The following is a 19,650-nucleotide window of genomic DNA, read 5'->3' as shown; positions in this document are numbered from 1 at the left end:
TTAAACATACCTAACATATGTATAGGCACGCATCATACTAATTTTTAAAAGTTTCAAAATGTTTATAGAGTAATGATGTAAAATCTGGAACAATTCAAAGTGACCAGAAAATTATAAAAATACACATAAGAGTGTAAATACTTTTTGATTATAAATATATAAATTTTATAATTTTTGGACAAGCAATTTAGAAGTTATAAATGAAGTTGAAAAAAAGTTAATTTTCGGGCCAAACGGGTCCTTATTATGAAATGTTTTTATATTTTGGTTAAAAATATTAATTTTATGTGTTTTATTTTTTTTGGTTTAGCAAAGCAATGAAATAAGTAAAATACACAAAAACACAAAGCATTCAAACAAACAAGGCCTAAGGGAAAAACCGGATTGGCCGCGAAGACCGGTTATCGATCGGATGCAGACGTGCATGGGTCGTGGTTGAAGCTTTTATCGGTCGAATGCAGACGTGCGTGGGTCGTGACTGAAACTTCCTCGGTCGTGACCGAGTTTTCTCGTTTGTACGGCTAGAATTCTCGTTCATGGCTATATTCCTCGGTTGAATGGCTACTTTTCTCAATTGAAGGCTAGGAACTTTGACCATGGATGATCCTCGGTTATTTTTTCGGTCTAAAATCACGCCAAAATTTTCAATGAATAATCAAAATCCAGTTGGATGTCCTAAACCAGCACACTGTACCTAAAAGCAAACAAAAATTGGGCTAAAATGTTAATTAACATATTTCAAACAATAAAAAATTATCAAATTAACATCCATAACATCAATTAATCATTAAAATAAAAAAAACTATTATAAAAATTACTTAGAATAAATTTTATTTTATTTTTAAGCCAAATCTAATGGCTTTTTTAGGTATAAACATCTCATTTAGTTAATATACAATAATACACATGCATGTTCTTGAGTCATTATCCTCCAACAAGGCCCAAATCTCTTTAGTTATGAAAATTACTTGAACATGAATTTATCAAATTAAATATTTTTTTAATTGGGCTTTTTTTTAATATTTAATTCATGAAATATGTAAATACAATGAGTTTTTAATTAATTCAATTTGGTTCATCTTAATTAATTTACCAATTCAACAATCATGGCGCAAAATTGATTTATTGAAAATTAGAAACGTATACGAAAGAATTGATGAGGACACCATGTCCAACATTTGGAAGGAGAGAATAGAGCAGCATGCTGAACGGATAAGAAGAGATCTTCTCCACCAAGTTTTTGAAAAGGATTTTCGACCAGTTGATTGCTGTTACCCTTGTGATAGCAATCATTATCTCGAAAACCTTCTTCGAGTATAAGTTGGAGACGCTCTTAGCCAAGAGAGACTTAGAGATGATATCGTTGACAATGAAAAACTCAACTTTCAGTGCAGACTTCGGTCCGTGAGAACCGACAGGATCGATCTGCCCTTCAACAGATGTATCTAAGAAGACAAGCTTCATCTCAGATAATACCTCATCGAAAGATGTTGGGAACTCAGTTAACCCCTCCGTTGGGAGATTGAAAAATTGAGCGAAAGATTCTTCATAGAACCATGCATGATCTTCAAAATATTTTGCCACAATAATCCTATTGTCGTATATCCTTCCAAAGTTAAAGAATTTACGGGCTTCAGGTTCATGGATGATGATAGGTGCTCCAAGGAATTTCTCTAATCCCAAAGCTTTAAGAGTATCGAACATTGTGACCATTTCTGGAATAATCGAAATTGACTCGGAATCGAAGTTCACTTGAAGAGTAGATGAGGCAAGATAGCTCATTTATTAACTAAAGAACGATTAGAAGGAGTGCTAAAGGGTTTAGACACCTAATAGTCACCCGAGTTTTTCTTAGTGAGAGAAAATACGTATTCAAAATCACACAGAAGAAGAATGGTCTGTTCATATGAGATAGTTGTTTTTTTTAACGTATGACTGACTCACACCACATAAAGTCATTATAAAAAAATGAAGCGTCATTTAATGTATAAGAGCGTGTTCCTAATAATAGCCATGATTAAAAGACATTAATTAAAAACTATCATGAAATCTATAATAACTTCGGAAGATGAAGAGACACACGCTTTCAGAAATATTAGTCATATCTTTAATATTGATAGACACGTATCTTCAAGTTATTGGAGATATGACTTTTCAATTTTGAGAGGGAAGAATACTTGGACATTTTATGAGATGATGGACAGTTGTCATATGGTTCAAGATGAATCGTCCGAGGATACATGTAGTTAGACATCTCACTAGCTATTCGCATACATTGCGTCTAACTTGAATAGACGTCTCTTTAGACAACGTCTAACCACGTGCGTCTATAGGTGTCTAACATGCATCTTTTTAGACGGCTACTAACCACGCGCATCTACACGCACTTTAGACATCTGTCAAATAGGTAGACGTCTAACCAGACTTAATTTACAAGTTGCTTAAGTAAGTTTTCGTCTAAGTATGGAGTACCTTAAGACGACTAATTAGATTAGACCAATTAAGACCTCTGTCTACATATTTTGTCCATTTATTGAGACAACAAATTCCCCCTCAATTCATGCACATATAATTAAAACAATTTAATTTAGATCAAAAATTCCTAAAATATTTCTAAAGTAAGAAAACTTAGTCTCGGGGAGTGGCTTCGTGAACACGTATGCCACTTGTTGTTCGATTGGGACATATTCAAGGTGAATATGCTTTTGATTGACATACTCCCAGATGAAATGATGTCTGATTTTGATATGCTTAGTCCGAGAGTGCAACACAGGTTTGTATGTTATCGCGATAGCGCTCGTATTGTCACAGAAAATGAGAGATTCTTCTACCTCAATGCCATAGTCCCTTAGTTATTGTTGAACCCCACAAGAGCTGAGAGTAGTAGCTTCCTGCAGCAAAATACTCGGCTTCAACTATAGAGATTGCGACAGACATCTCCTTCTTGCTGAACCAAGAGATCAGACGATCACCAAGGAACTGGAAAGTTCCACTAGTGATTTTCCTATCAATCTTGCACCCTGCATAATTTGCATCTGAATAATTAGTTAGATTGAAACTGGAATCCTTCGGATACCATAGTCCCACATTTTGAGTTCCCTTTAGATATTTCAAAATTATCTTATCAGTAACATAATTAGATTGTTTAGGATAAGTCTGAAATCTTCCGTAGATACAGACAACAAACATGATATTTAACCGACTGGTAGTAAGATAGATGAAATAACCGATGATCCCTCGATAAGCAGTGATGTCCATATTTTGGCCATCTTCATCCTTGTCGACCTTCTAGAGAGCTCATAGGAGTAGCTACAGCCGAGCAACTTTCCATTCCAAACTTCTTTAACAGCTCCCTGGTATATTTGGCTTGGTTGATGAATGTACCTTCTTCAAGTTGGCGAACTTGAAGACCGAGGAAGAAAATTAATTCTCCCATCATGTTCATCTCGAATTTATCCTGCATCATCTTGTCAAATTTCTCCCATAGTTTGGGATTAGTTGACCCAAATATAATATCATCCACATAGACTTGAACAAGAAAAATATTGGAGTCTTTAACAAATTTAAACAAAGTTTTGTCTACACTGCCAATAACAAAGTTATGATCAAATAAAAACTTAGTTAGAGTGTCGTACCAAGATCTAGGAGCTTGTTTGAAACCATGTAAGGCTTTGTCAATTTTAAAAACATGATTTGGAAATGAATGATCTAGAAATTCAGGTGGCTGCTCAACAAATACATCCTCATTTAAAGTTCCATTTAAAAATAAACTTTTCACACCTATTTGAATAAGCTAGGAAGATTCTGATTGCTTCAAGTCTAGCCACAGATGCGAATGACTCCTCAAAGTCAATTTCTTCCTCCTATCTATATCCTTGAGAAACTAATCGGGCTTTGTTTCTCACAACTAAGTCATCTTCACTTAGCTTATTTCGAAAAGTCCATCTTGTTCCAATGATTGATTGATCAGTCGACCTTGAAGTAAGATGCCACACTTTATTTCTTTCAAATTGATTCAACTTCTCTTGCATAGCATTAATCTAGTCTGGATCAAGCAATGTTTCATTAATCTTCTTTGGCTCAATTTGAGAAATAAAGGTAGAGTTTGCCATTTCATTCAATAATTGGTGTCTGGTCCTAAGAGAAGCATTAGGATTACCAATTATCAATTCAGGTGGATGATTTCTATTCCATCTGAATTTAGATTCTAAAGGATTAGACATCTTATTAGATGGCCCCACGATGTCCGGACTGTCAACAATTTATTGACTTATAGTCTGGACGTCTGGTTGACTCTCATCTGGATCATTCATCTGATCAGACGAATGAATTCTATTGATCGGAGTTTTATCATGACTATCAGATTCAAGACTTGTCGCTTCTAATCTATTAGCAATTTCAATGGATTCTTTAGAATTATTTTCAACAGATTCATCACAAACGACTTGATAGGATTCCTCAATAGTTTGTGTTCGATTATTATACACTCTAAGATCTTTATTAACTAAGGAGTATCCTAACATGATTCTAGTATCTCCTTTAGCATCAAACGCGGTCAAATAATCTTTCCCATTGTTGTGAATGAAACACTTACACCCGAAGATTCGAAAGTATGAAACTGTAGGAATTCTTCCAAAGAATAGTTCATAGGGTGTTTTATCAAAAGCGTTTATTGATTATTGACTGATTTTGTGTATATCATGTTGTGTTTATGGCTTCTTCCCAAAACTTTTTAGGAACACCTAAGTCGACAAGCATAGATCTCACTACATCCTTCAGTGTTCTGACTCTTTTCTCAACAATGCCATTTTGATGTGGAGTTTTGGAACTAGACAACTCGTGTTTAATACCAGACTTCTCGAGATAGGAAGTTAGGCGTATGTTGGTGAACTCGGTTCCCCGATCACTTCTAATCTTGATAATGCTTAAAGATTTTTCGTTTTGAAGTCTTCTAAGGATCTTAATTAAATTCTCAGTCGTCTGATCCTTAGATTGTAAAAACATAACCCAAGTAAATATTGAAAAATCATCAATAATGACTAGGGTGAATCTCATTCCTCCTAAGCTCTTTACATGAATTGGACGAATATATCCATATGTTAAAGTTCCAAGCACCGGCTGGACTGAGATTTCCCTTTACTATTGAACGATAATTTTCTCTTCTTGCCTAACTAGCAAGCAGGACAGGCTTGTCCTTTGAAACTTCATATTAGGTAAACCAAAAACTAAATCATGCGAACAAATATTGTTAATGGTTTTGAAATTAAGATGATTTAATCTCTTATGTCATAGTCAGTTTTGATCATTTTTAGGAATCATACATACGAGATTAGATATCTTATTTTTCCAGTTCATTTTGTAAGAATTTGCTACTCTACTTCCGGTTAGTAGAATGTTACTCTACTGATCCTTAACCAGACATGCATGCGTTTGAAAATCAACTGTAAATCCATTATCACATAACTGGCTTATACTAATCATATTATAACACAAGTTTTTAACAAGTAGCACATTGTTGATGGTTAGTTTACCATGGATAATCTTACCCTTACCCATGGTCTTACCCTTGCTATTTTCCCCAAATGTGATCTTAGGCCCTAAGAAATCCTTAATTTCAGTCAGAAGTTGTCTATCTCCGGTCATGTGTCTAGAAGATCCACTGTCCAGATACCATACCGATTCCTCCAAGAAGCTTATATGTTGTACCTACAAAAATACATATTTACACCTTTTGGTACCCACGTTCACTTGGGTCCTCGATCGATCAGTCCCTTAGAAATCTATATTAGATTTATCTTGATGGATTTTTCATGTTGTGTTTTGATTATTGCGTATGATTTATGCTTAGCAGACGTCTTCCTGCTAGCAGTTGAACTATTAACCTTAGAGTATGGTTTTTGTCTAAAACTCCATGTCTTCCTATCAGGTTTTGATTTGCCAAACTTGCTAGTTGCTTCCTTCCTAGGTTTTAGCCAGTTTGCAGTTGGTAGAAAATAAATAATCTCATACTTTAAGGTTAAGTCCTTACAGCTTGAATCAGTTCCATTGTTAGTTAAACTACCCCTGACAAAGCTTATTGGCTTAAGCTTGTCTTTAACCGGGTTTAACTTATTTGATGACTGGTATGGGTTGGCATAGTCAAATCCTAAACCAGTTTTGCATCTGGCAAACCTCATCATACTTATTTGTTGTCTAAATGCATCTTCAGACCTTGTCCAGGAACTGACCACATATGTCAACCGCTAGTTTTCAGAAGAAAAAAATGTTTGAACATTTTCCTTGAGCTTCTCATTCTCAGATGAGAGCTCGACCATGTTGTTTTCAAAAACTTTTGGTTCAGAAGTTTGAGATGAAGAAGGTTTATCAGTTTCATAATTCAATCTCATTTCATTACAAGAGTCTGAAAAACTTCTTGTACTCACTGACCATGTCATTGAGTGCATCAGTTAGTTCATCTCTTATAAATTCTTTAGAGGAGAAGTCAAATACCTCAGAGTCAACTTCTTCTTTTTCCATGAAGCAAGTGACCTCTTCATCATCACTATCGCTGGATGATGAGTCATCTGAATCGCTTTGGTCACTCTTGGTTTTGTTTTTAGCCGTCACAAGAGCTTTTGATTCTTTTTTGTCCTTCTTCTTCTCATCACGCTTTGTCTTCATACACTCTGACTTGAAGTGTCCTAGTTTATCACAGTTAAAACACTTCAAATTAGCCTTATAGTTATTCTTATCATTATTGTTGTTATTTGAAGAGCTTGAGTTAGAATTTCTCTTCTTCATGAATTATCTGAATTTCTTCACGAGAAGAGTCATGGCGTCGCTGTGGATCTGCTCTGCAGCAGTCTTCACATTAGTGGCAGTAGATGGCTCATCAACAGTCACCAACGCCTTGGTTGCAATGGTAGATTTGGATAGCTCTTTTTCATTCCTAAAGTTCAGCTCAAACTCACAGGCCTTTAAATCGACTAGCAAGTCAAAAAGCTCCATCTTGTTGAGATCTTTTGACTCCCTAATCGCCATCGTCTTGATATCCCACTCCTTAGGCAGATCACGCATGATTTTGATTACAACCTCTCTATTGTTGTATGTCTTGCCCAAGGTGGAGAGAGTGGTAATAATATTGTTGAACCTTCCATCAAATTTAGTTATTGTCTCTCCAGGATGCATCTTGATATTATCAAACTGTTGTGTGGAAACCATAAGCTTTTTCTCTTTGGTTTGCTCGTCGCCTTAAAGAGTTGAGTCAACCTCTTCCATATGTCCTTGGCAGAGCTGCATGATATGATGTAGCTAAACATGTTGTTATCTAGAGTTTTGTACATAATATCCATGGTCAGGTTGTCGAGGTTGTTCTTCCTCTTCTCTTCACTAGTCCACTCATATCTGTTTTTCTCAATCTTTATCGGGCCTTCTGTGATGACAAGCCACATGTCATCATCAATGGAAGATAAATGAGCATGGACTCTCTTCTTCCATACGACATAGTTTTCTTTCGATAACATGGGAACCTTGGTTGTAACGGCCATCTACATGATTCAGATTCTTGTTGGTGCTTGAGAATAAAAAAGAGGCTATGATACCACTTGTTGGGATCGGTGTTACCAATAGAAACTATGGTCTAACTATTGTGAATAGCTTACGATAAACTCTTCGATAATAATCATATGAGGGATTAGTATCTATTTTTATTCTTCGCAAATCCTCCAAACTCTTGAAATAGATTCAAGTGCGGAACTGTTTGTAGGATTTAAAGGTTTAGACAATTGAATGTAAAATGACAGAAACTAAGAACATCATGAGTTTTATGGATGTTCGGAGATAAGACTTCTGCGTCACCCATTCTTCTACAACCGGAAGGATATCCACTAAATACTTTGAAATAAATACAACTCACTAATCTAGCTAACTCTCTATTGAACAAAACAACCTTTGTTCAACTTACAGCACTGAAGTTTCTCATATAAAAGACTGTATGTAATTACAATGTATTCACAACTAGATAGTAAGTGAGATGTTTGATTTCAGAAACTTCCTTGAATCGAATGTTTGAAGCGGTTTGACTGTTGTCCTTGAGCCTCCATATATAGTTGAAGTATACTAATAGTCGAATATTCTTTGAGGACACGTGGCATGTGTTCGTTGGACGGTCGCCTATAGTACGAGAGTACAATAGACATTGAGTTAATTAATCGTGGTCGTACCGAACAGGTAGTGCGCCGAATATCCTCTTATCTTGTCTTGTACTTGAAAGATATATTTGAGAGATATCTACGTACGTGGCATTAATTCATTGGATGGACTTACTTGACTTGCCAGACTGTTGAAAGAAGTGGAGCATAAGAAAGTGGAGCAGGCAGCTTATTGATCGTGGGTAGACGGATGCTTTCTTTAGACATCTGATAAAGCAAGGCATTAGACGTTTTACTTTAGACAGCGTCTGAAAGAGTTAGACGTCATCTAACTACGTTTTAAGTTAGCAATTTTAATTTTATTTTTAACCGTTTTAAGTTCATTGACGGGTGGACTCAAGTATTCATTTATTCTCACATATATACTCAAATTAACCACAGCTCTCAACTCGACAATTCAGACACTTTGAAATTAAACATTATTATTATTATATATATATATATATATATATATTATAAAAATTATAAATGAGTTAAAAGTACATATACCTAACTAGCCGTTAAATATTATATATATTTGTAATATTATTTCAAAATCGATATAGGCTTGTTTGTGAAATTGGGTTTTTGGGTTTTATGTGGATTTTACTCCAAAAACCAATGTTGGATGAAATTAAAAGAAAATTCAGTTTTTAAATTATTATTATCAAAATACCCATCAAATATGTCATTTATTAATATTAGCTTTTATTAATATAAAATAAAATATTTAAGTAGAAGATAATTTTAATATTTAAATTGATAAAATAATTAATTAGATGAGTGATATAATTGTTGGATTTTAAAATAAAATTTTGATTTTATCTTACTAATCAAAACCAAACAAGTCCGTATATGTACCGGAACTTTCAACCATATTATCAAAATATATTTTATAACATATCAAAGAATCGAAAAAGGGGTTTACATGTATAATAGACCAAATAATGGGGAAAATGGTAAAATCCATCCATTAAACAAGTAGACAAATAGAAATATTGCTTGTGTTTTGATTTTTTTTAGAAATAAATATATTTTTATCTTATAAATAATATAATTAAATTTTAGACTATATAATAATTTGAATTTTGAAATGAATATTTTTACAACTCAACTTTTATAATATCAAAATAAATCTATAAATTTATAAAAAGAAATTGAAACTGAATTTTCTAGAATGCATTATTTTAAAACTGAAAAAAATATACATGTTTATTATAATTAAAAATTAATTATATTAAAAAAATATATTGAAAACTATAATTTTAATTTTAAATCAGATAATAACATTTTATAATAAAGATTTGATTTTAGAGAAAACATAAGATAGTTAACGATGATTTTGAGAGAACAGATCTACTATCTCACAAGTGTTCTTCCATCTACGTTTAATTTATTTTATATTAAACGTGGGTCTAAATGTGTAATTTTTTTAATTTTAAAGGGAGGAACATATTTGAGACAGATTGTGAGACACTAAATATGTTCCAATTTTGAGAAGGTGAGATATATTTTGTTAGTATAAAAACTTAAATGTTATTTAATATATATATAAATAAAATAAAAATTAATAATTTTAAAATAAAATTTAATGATTTGATAGATAAAAATAAATATAAAAATAAAATAAAAAATAAATATAAAAATAAAATTAAATAATTTGATAGATAAAAATAAAATAAAATATTGTTTATTTTTTTGAGTTATTTAATTAACCTCAAATCGAACCACACCTAAATAACGTAAAATATTACAATATAATCTAAAACTTAATATATAAAAATACAAATCAATACCTTACATTCTAATTTTGATAAAATTTTAAATATCTCAATTTTCAAAGTGAATTTTTTTTAATAAAAATTATTCATCAAAATATTATCTCTACAAAATTTTCTTTAGCATGTTATATTAATTTTGTAAAGAAATTATTATTTTATATAATGTTTTTATTAAATGTAAATAAAATAATTTTAAAAAAACATTGTCAAGTGTGAAAGTGAAAATGAAAAAAATAACCATTTTCAAAAAAACTAATTTTTTTAATATTTGTATTCATTAATGGGAAAATTTGACGAAATAACCCTCTTAATAGGACTATTTCCACATTTAACATAGGCCAAATAATTTTTTTAAATATAATCTTTTGCCTATGGGAAAATACTTTTTTGCCCCTCAATTAAAAAATAACTTTTTCTTTTTCTTTATGTTTTCTCTCTGTCTCCTCTTTAACCATCTTCTTCTTCTCCTCTCCCCGACAACGAAGCTGAAGCCACCATCATCTTCTTCTTCTCCTCTCCCCCGACGACGAAGTCGAAAGAACCAACGAAGCAACTCAGAACAAAGCCACCATCATCTTCTTCTTCTTCTCCTCTCCCCCGACGACGAAGCCGAAAGAACCAACGAAACAACTCAGAACGAAGCCACCATCATCATCTTCTTCTTCTTCTTCTCCTCTCCCCGACGACTATCCGGCCCCCAACGACGGAAAAAAACAGAACGAACGGAGGTTGAGAGTGAGTTTTCTCCGAAGCAACGAACTCCGAGGTTGAGCCCCCGATCCTGTCGCAGACGAATGCGCATCTGTCGCAGACGAATGCGCATCTGTCGCAGACGAATGCGCATCTGTCGCAGGAAATATGAAAAGATGAGAGAGAGAGAAAAAACTGAAAGACAAAAAGGCAAAAAGTCTTTTTTTTATTTTTTTTATTTGAGGGTAAAAAAGTCTTTTACCATAAGTAAAATGTTATATTTAAAAAAATTATTTGGCCTACGTTAAACGTGGAAATAGTCTCTGAGGGTTATTTCGTCAAATAACCCATTAATGAGTGGTGACAAATGCATTAAAAAAAAAAAAAGAATAAGGTTTAGCAATTAGTTTGCCTACCGGCGATCAAATCTGTACCTTTCTTCTTGCTTTCTCCGCCTCCGTTCTAACCTTATATACTCGTCTTCTTCATTTCTCTACTTCGTCCATTCTCATTCTCTCCGCCTATTCCATTGGCGATAATCACAATGTCTTCGTCTTCCTCCGCCATCATCAACACCATTCACTCCATCCCGCGTAATTTTGAATCACCCTCCGTCAGAACCTTCTCTCCATTTCTCGGATCTACAGCTAAATTCCGTCAGACCCATTCCCTAACTTCAATCACCCGGAAATGTTCTGTCGTCGCAGTTTCAGATGCAGTCAAACTGAAGGAGCCGAAGCTCAAATCATCTTCCTCCAATCTGGTAACAAACAATTCCAATTCATTAATCGATATCAGTTTCAAAGTTTCAGTCTTTTTCATTTCTTTAATTATATTTATTTTTCTAGCTAATCACGAAAGATGAAGGATTGGAACTCTATGAGGATATGGTACTCGGCAGGGCATTCGAAGACATGTGTGCTCAGATGTATTACAGAGGCAAAATGTTCGGATTCGTCCACCTTTATAACGGACAAGAAGCTGTTTCAACTGGGTTCATCAAACTCCTCACTCAGAAGGATACTGTTGTCAGTACATACCGTGACCATGTTCATGCCCTGAGTAAAGGCGTGCCTTCTCGTGCTGTCATGAGTGAGTTATTCGGGAAGACCACTGGCTGCTGCCGTGGACAAGGAGGATCCATGCATATGTTCTCAAAGGAACATAATGTTCTTGGTGGGTTTGCCTTCATTGGTGAAGGAATTCCTGTAGCCACTGGTGCTGCTTTCACTTCAAAGTACAAGAGAGAGGTGTTACAAGAGAAGGATGCGGATCAGGTTACATTAGCCTTCTTTGGAGATGGTACTTGTAACAATGGTCAATTCTTTGAGTGCTTGAATATGGCGGCTTTGTGGAAATTGCCAATTGTGTTTGTGGTGGAGAACAACTTATGGGCGATAGGTATGTCACATCTGAGATCTACTTCTGATCCTGAGATTTGGAAGAAGGGTCCTGCATTTGGGATGCCTGGTGTTCATGTGGATGGTATGGATGTGTTGAAAGTGAGAGAGGTGGCCAAAGAAGCCATCGGACGGGCCAGAAGAGGAGAAGGGCCGACTTTGGTTGAATGTGAAACTTACAGATTTAGAGGACACTCTTTGGCAGATCCTGATGAACTTCGTGACCCTGGTAAGTAACTACACTTTAAACTATTCTATATTTTGAATTTGAAGTAATTTAATTTCTTGGGTATTGAAGTTTTGATCTCAAAAACTCCTAGATCTACATGAATCAGAAGATTTAAATTTGTTCTTCTTTCAAATTTTGTACATTTATGTTTTATATATAACTGAATGAATAAATATCACGGTTTAGACAGTAATATTGAGCCTATTTAGAAACTTGTTTTTGGCACAATCCCTTGCAAAATTAGCATCTCATTGGTAATGGGAATTAGTTGAAATTGAAAGTTATGCTTTTTTTGGTTTAGTATATGGATTGTTTGCTAGATGATGATGATTCAAATTATTTTCTACATCAAGCCATTTTATAACTCAATTTTTTCCATCATTTGTTTAAAAATTATTTCTTGGATTATAAATAAGGTTATTTGTTTCTTTTACTTCATTTGGTATAAAATTATTCCTTAGATCAATTTCCAACAATCATAACAAATGTAGATTTGTCCAGACATGGTCTAAATCATAAAGTGAGATAACAAATAAACTATTGTATACAATAGTTGTTGAAAGGAGGTATGGAGTTTTTTTTCTTTATTTTGTTTGAAATGTTAAAGTTTTGTGTTAAACATAACTTCTATAAATACATATAATGTTTATATCAAGTCTTGAACACTTAAACAGCCCACTAAATACAACTTGGGTCTGATGGATGAGTTGTTCGCTGAACAATATTCAGATCACGCATTCAAGACTTTGTATTGAGACATTGTTTGTGTTATTATAAGTTGCATTTATGCAACTGTTACACTAAACTGTAACATTTAACCCACTCTAGGTAGAAAGAGGTTTACCATCTTGAAGTCTCATGTTTGAATCTCATTAAAAGTACCTGGATTGAATTGGTATTTACATTGTTTGTATTTATTAGAAGTCGTATTTACGATAATTATGTTAATATAAACTTTAACATTTAACCCACCCTACTACTCTAGGTAGTTCAATGACAAGAGGCTTGGACTAAGGGCTTATAATTCTGAAATTTCATATTTAATTTTCACTAGAAGTGCCTGGATTATAATAGGAGTCAGAGCAATGAGTTGTTGATAAAATTTGTAATAAGAGAGTTGTCATAAATATGACTTCTAATAAATATAGATAATATTTATGCGATGTCTATAGCACTCAAACAAATCAAATAATACGACCTCACCTGATGGATGAGTTGTTCAATCAACAACGTCGAGGTCACATGCTCAAGATTGGCACTGTACTTATTAGAAGTCACAACCACCATATTAATTCATAACCCGTCTTAGATAGCTCAGTGATAATAGACATGAACCAAGGACTTACCATCTTAACTCATGTTCGATTCTCATTGAAATTACCTGGATTGAAGTTAATGTGGCCATGTCTTAGTGGGTTGCTGTATAGCTTAGTGACAAGAATCTTGGACTAAATCATTTACCATTCTAAAACAGCCAAGATTGAAGTCTTACAATATTTAAACTTACACAATATACCTTTTTTTTAGTTTATTCATAACACTAAAAAACAATTGTTTCATGATTCTTTTGGCAGCTGAGAAGGCTCGTTACGCAACAAGAGATCCCATCACAGCCTTGAAGAAGTACATGATCGAGAACAAGCTCTCCAACGAAGCTGAGTTAAAAGTCATTGATAAAAAGATTGATGAGCTACTTGAAGAAGCAGTTGAATTTGCTGAGGCAAGCCCTCTTCCACAAAGGAGCCAACTTCTGGAAAATGTATTTGCTGATCCAAAAGGTTTTGGTATTGGCCCTGATGGTAGATATCGATGCGAAGATCCAAAATTCACAGAAGGAACAGCTCATGTCTGAGTTATTGAAGTAATCCCTTCTCTCCTTTTGTGTGTTCGTGTTCAGGTTAATAACTGTTTTTATATTTGGCCATACTTGGTTCTATTTACAAATCTCATTGTTATTGAGAATTTGTTTGAAGAATGAAGAGTATAAAACATCCAACCAAATAAACTATAAAAACTGGAAATCACTTGACTAGGTGTGGATTTTGTTGCTAAATTTCCTCATATGAACTTTTCCTTTATTTTATTTAAATTTTGAGAAGTTTGATGTTTGTTAATTTGTAGGACTTTTATACTTGTTGTAGACAAGGATAGTTTTGGCATGTATTTTTAGGTCTACATTACATTTTTTAAAATTATAGTAAAAGAAAAATATATGAATAATGATCTTGAAAAAAATATCTACACCAAATAAACTATTAAATCGCACTATAATTTTGATAAGCATTCTAAAATATTTTTTATACTCATTTGAACAACAAAGAGCTCAGTTTTAGTTTTGGAGATTTTTAAGGGATCAATTCTTAAGAATTTATTTGAAAAAAATATTAACTATATATTATTATTTATATATGTAAACAATAAATAACACTAAAAAAATAATAACTTAAAATGTAAAATCATAAAATTAATATAATTTATAAACTAGATAAGTTAGCTCATAATTTTTTAAAGTTCGGTTTTAAGATTTAACTCCAAAATGATATGAATGTTTGATAACATATTCCAGGGAGATGAAAAAAATGAAACTTTGAATATAGTTAGTGTTTTAAAATATTTAGAATTAGAACAAAAGAAAACTCTAAATGAACATTATATCCATTGTATTTGATACACATACAAAAATGAATGCAAAACAAGATAAATTGTTTTGAAGTCACATTCTTTTGCCAATTCTAGCTAACCTTCTCGCAACCCCAAATATAACCGCTTTCGTTAACAGCCCTTGGTCGAGGCTACAAGCCAAAACAATGGCTCCACCAACCACAAGAAGCCTCGGAATATTGTTCCCACCCAACGCCTTCTCCGAATCATCCACGCCACTTGTTTCAATCTCCGACGAACCTCCATCTCCTACCATTCTCGAGTCTTGCAACTCTCCGAGGTAGTTAGAGTCTACTTTGGTTGAAACCCTAGCCAAGGAAACGCTACTGGAGATTGGAGAATCCGATGATGATGCTCTTTCTTTAAGGTATGCTCGTAAACCAGGGTCAATCTTCTTAACTGCTCCCCACATACCTTGTCTTATGCCAAGCTTTGCGATTTCCCATGGTATTCCCATGTCCTCGTGATGGAACAAAACCACTTCACATGCAGTACGATCATCGCCTCCTCTCTTTTTTGACTCGACTGATGAATGATTGATTTGGCAAAAATGAGAAATTTTGATTGGTGGGTTTTTTGTTTGGGAATGTGATATGAGAAGTTAGTTTACCTGCCCGGATGAACCAGCTTGAGTAATACAAATCAACTCGCCTTGGTTTGTCGCGTCTTGGAACACTCGAGTTAGGTATACCCTGAGATGTTTTTAAATGTGAAAAACTTGTTGCAAATAGAAAAAAGGCACAATCAAAGCTAAGAATAAGAAGACCTAGGCTTTCATCGATAAAAAGTCGTCTCAACTTTCAATTACATCTTTCAATTCATTAATAAAAATATAATCCAAGATCTAACAAACACCAAATAACCCATTTTACCACCATTAATCAAATCATTCAGATTACAAACTAAAATACTATTTTGTCATTTTTTATACAATATAAAACAGCCTAAAATAAAAATTATTCACAAGGAATCAGTGTATTTTCACCTACAATTCAAAGGGCATATTGAACAATACACAATTTTAATAAAAATAAATGTTTTCTTGTAAAAGAAAACCTTCCTCAAACAAACAAGCTCAAAGGTTTAAATGTTATGTGATTGATTGAACAATGGCAGCAATTTTATTGCAAATAGAAGAAAAACAAAAAATCAAAGCTATGACAGAAGGAGAAGACCTAGGCCTTGATTGATGAAAGGTTATTTGAATTTAATCCATTACATTGCCATCTAATCAATATTGATTTATACCCAAATAACCCAATTTACAATAACCTACACCAATCAAGGTTATTTTGAAATAACCGGCTCATTATCCAAATAACCAGTGACCGAACAAGCCCCAAATAACACCTTATACCACCATCAATCAAATCATTCCGATCATCCACTAAAATGATAAAATACCCTTCTTTTATATTTTTCTTATAACAAAACTAAATTATTCAAAAGGAAGGCTTGTATTTTCACCTACAATTCAAAAGGCATATTTGAACAATAGACAAAAAAAACCTTATTCACCCATTATCAAATGGGGTTTTAAAAAAGAAAAAACAAGCTTTGTTAAAAAAAGACAATCTTCCTCAAACAAACAAGCTCCTACTTTCTAGGGAGATGATTGAGATATATGAAAATTTTTGTCTGATTTGATTTTTCAGTTTCAGAATGCCTTTATTGGTTCTTTGGAGTCAATTGGTATTAATATTCCCATATTTCCATTTTTTCCTTCTTTGTATTGAAAAAAAAACACTTTTCCATGTCACAATTCACACAAACATTAAAAAAAATATATTAACGAAACATTGAGATCCGAAAGATTGAGTCATTGACCACCTATGCACATTAAATTACACACTTGTTTAAAGACAATTAAACAAATTTACAATCAGCTCGAAAACACAAAGATTGCACCGAAAATTCAGTTATTTCCCAAGAGAATCAAGATGAACAACTTCCTTTAGAACAAAACGTGTATCTCTATTAAAACAAGAAGCAAGAATACACGTACCTTTGTAATACAGTAGTATGTTCCTTCAGATTCCCATATTCGTCGCCCAATAATATATTCTCTATCACTACAGAAAAATGGAAACTGCACCACAAATGGAGAAAACATGAGCTTAGCAACAACAACACTTGTTCTATCTATAACTATTTTTGTTTTACTAACCTTGCGTATCCATTGAACCACCATGGCTCCATTAGATGGATATTCCTCCAAAATTTCAGAATGTAGAAGCATATCATCCCACTTACTTCGGAAATCGTCGTCCCAAAAGAAGTCCCTCACCATCTCTGGACTGACATCCTCGTAAACAGTTCTACTACGATATTGTGGTGGTCCAGTCTATTCAAAAGAATCAAGAACATGTAGCAATTTAAATGATTCATCTCTTTCAGAATTGATTTACCCTTTTATATCAATTCAACATGACCTGATTTGATCAGATGTACAATGAATAACGTTCAGGTCACATGTTCAAACCCTCTTTTTTTTGGCAACTAGGGTTTATTTCTTGGAGAGGCTGATTCAAGGCGTTCTTAGTGTTCAAACTTGGTAAATACTAATAATTATCGGATAGAGTATTAGAACAGAAACATCCATTAAATAATAAAAAAACAGAGTATTTGTCTAAAGAAATGGATTGAGAAAGTATATAACCTCATTAAACGAGATAATGCCTTTTCAACTCTTTAGAAATATGGAAATTATTCCAAACATATCCAAATTTGATCTTTTACGATACGTTTTCAAACCTATTGCCTATACTAAGTATATCTAGTCATGGTTGAGGCGAGGTCTTCTTTATTTATTTAGGACACGACTGTTTTGAAAAGAAAATTGGTACCTCAGGATCTCTACGCCAAGCTTGGTAACTCATTCTCGCTGTGGATCGATCCATCATCTGAATCCAATCCGGACCCCCATCTTTCTCCTCAACAAGTTGGTATAAATGTCTCAAGTCATCTTCCATAACTACACATGATTTCCTTCCTCCTCCTTCCACTTGTGATGATGAACTACTACTGTAAAAGTTAATCTTGATATGATTCCAATTCTCATTAATTGATTGAGCAAAAACAACCACATTATGAGTTTATAATAAAAATTATTTGAATAGGTAAAAAAGCTTTTCATTATATCACAATCATCGCAAATGTCGCATCAATCATCACATATTGTGATGAATTAATCAACAAAAATCACAATTAAGCATCTCAATTTCTAGTTGCTCCCGGAATCTAAATGTTTGATTCCTTATTATTTGCAGAAACCATCGCTTAATTTGTTTTACTATCTTTATGATAACATACTAGGTTTATAATGTGGGTTCATCATATCAAATACCCAAGATTCTAAGCACCACATCCAATTTCGCACGATGTTTTCATCTAGATAGTAATTCAGATTCTATCAAATTTCACTAATTTGGTAAAATTGATCTATTTTGGATAAAATCTTATCCAAAAGATTGACTACTAACAAAATAATTGAGCTTAATACAGTTTCATAAAACTAACCTGTCATCAGAATTTGGGGCTGAAGAAGACGATGAACTCTCATTAGTATCAACAATCCAAGAGATGAAACCAGGGAACTGTAATTTCAGAGAATTCAGGTTTGGTAATGAAACGAAACCCATTGAGAAAGATGATGAATCCAATCCATCTCCAGCCAAATTAGCCCATTTGGGTTTCCATGCCCACCCAACCAAAACCCCAATAAAGACAGCTATCCATAGAGGTATTGTGAACACAAAGAGCTCCATCATAATATCAGAAATCGACGGACGTTGTAAGATCCCCCATAAAATAGAAGCCAAAGCCATTGATTATTCAGCAATTTCTCCACAAAGGGGGGTTGAAAAAATAGGAATCAGAAACAAAACCCTCGATTCAATCGTTGAAAGATAAGCATTGAGCACGCGATGAGTCGAGGGTTTGGAAGGGAAAACAGGAAAAGAGGATTAGATAGGGAGAAGAACCTCACTACCTAAAACTCACAAACAAAAATAGGAAATTGAATGATAAAATAGAAAGAGATATGGGTGATGATGAGTGGAATAAAGATGAAGACAAAGGAAATGGAATCAAGACGTCTGGATAAGATTGAATTTGGAGAGAGAGAAGGATATGATGAAACTCGAGGCAGATAGAGTTTTTGTTTGGATTACCGTAGGACCATTTTCAATTCGCTACACGCAAATAACCCAGATTTCTTCTCTTTCTTAATCTCTTTTAATCCTTAGAATAGAGAAAATTAAAGGGCTTGAAGAAGATATGAGTATCAAAGATTCAATCTTGTTGCAGGTGAAGAAGATAAGAGATTGGGGTTTGGTGGGTTGTTCATAGCATAATTCATGAGATCATTTTTGTAGTCAAAATAGATTGACCACATGGGTTTGTTTCTTTTATTTTAGGATGTAAAAAACTCATTTATTTTTTGTGGGTTAATAATTTATTATTTAATATTTAAAAAAAAAATTAAGAATAATTGGATTAATATTTACTAAAGTATACTTATTGATATATAAAGGTATAGAAGGTTTTTTTTTATTAAATTAAAAAAAATCACATTCATGGTAAATGAAGTTATATATTTAACTTGTTTATATTTATTTTATATTTTTGGAAAACAAAGTATTAATTTAGGATTTTTATAAATTTAAAATATTTTTATTTTATTTTAGTTGACCAAAAAAAAATAATAATAATAATAGTCA

General features: G+C 33.3%; 2 protein-coding genes across 3 annotated transcripts; one reads left to right on the top strand and one right to left on the bottom strand.

The window, feature by feature from the left end:
- The first annotated feature begins 11,049 nt into the window (after positions 1-11,049).
- LOC124919503 (pyruvate dehydrogenase E1 component subunit alpha-3, chloroplastic-like) lies at positions 11,050-14,380 on the top strand. Its single transcript, XM_047459750.1, has 3 exons — positions 11,050-11,402; positions 11,488-12,268; positions 13,843-14,380. The coding sequence occupies exons 1-3, from the start codon at positions 11,184-11,186 to the stop codon at positions 14,118-14,120; spliced, it is 1,278 nt and encodes a 425-aa protein (XP_047315706.1). The 5' UTR covers positions 11,050-11,183; the 3' UTR covers positions 14,121-14,380.
- A 462-nt stretch (positions 14,381-14,842) lies between these two features.
- Positions 14,843-19,147, bottom strand: LOC124919502. Of its 2 annotated transcripts, none has more exons than XM_047459749.1 (6): positions 18,449-19,147; positions 17,776-17,950; positions 17,097-17,273; positions 16,935-17,018; positions 15,540-15,621; positions 14,843-15,454 (listed from the first exon to the last, which is right to left on the bottom strand). In XM_047459749.1, the coding sequence occupies exons 1-6, from the start codon at positions 18,754-18,756 to the stop codon at positions 14,982-14,984; spliced, it is 1,299 nt and encodes a 432-aa protein (XP_047315705.1). In that variant the 5' UTR covers positions 18,757-19,147; the 3' UTR covers positions 14,843-14,981. The 2 variants fall into 2 exon arrangements, with proteins under 2 accessions (XP_047315705.1, XP_047315704.1); XM_047459748.1 differs by having other exon boundaries at positions 17,776-17,953; positions 18,449-19,146.
- Positions 19,148-19,650: the final 503 nt, after the last annotated feature.

This window comes from Impatiens glandulifera, chromosome 1 (assembly GCF_907164915.1).
Source record: "Impatiens glandulifera chromosome 1, dImpGla2.1, whole genome shotgun sequence".
Lineage (NCBI taxonomy): Eukaryota > Viridiplantae > Streptophyta > Magnoliopsida > Ericales > Balsaminaceae > Impatiens > Impatiens glandulifera.
Note: the sequence above shows the minus strand (reverse complement) of the source record. Positions and strands in the feature narration are given on the sequence as shown.

What these genes read in the sequence shown, in the direction of transcription:
- LOC124919503 (XM_047459750.1), top strand. Translation starts at nt 11,184, where the DNA reads ATGTCTTCGTCTTCCTCCGCCATCATCAACACCATTCACTCCATCCCG. An exon ending in AATCATCTTCCTCCAATCTG is followed by an intron (nt 11,403 to 11,487) that starts GTAACAAACAAT and finishes TTATTTTTCTAG; the next exon opens with CTAATCACGAAAGATGAAGG. An exon ending in TGATGAACTTCGTGACCCTG is followed by an intron (nt 12,269 to 13,842) that starts GTAAGTAACTAC and finishes TTCTTTTGGCAG; the next exon opens with CTGAGAAGGCTCGTTACGCA.
- LOC124919502 (XM_047459748.1), bottom strand. Translation starts at nt 18,756, where the DNA reads ATGGCTTTGGCTTCTATTTTATGGGGGATCTTACAACGTCCGTCGATT. An exon ending in TGGTTCAATGGATACGCAAG is followed by an intron (nt 17,019 to 17,096) that starts GTTAGTAAAACA and finishes TTTGTGGTGCAG; the next exon opens with TTTCCATTTTTCTGTAGTGA. An exon ending in AAGCTGGTTCATCCGGGCAG is followed by an intron (nt 15,455 to 15,539) that starts GTAAACTAACTT and finishes ATCATTCATCAG; the next exon opens with TCGAGTCAAAAAAGAGAGGA.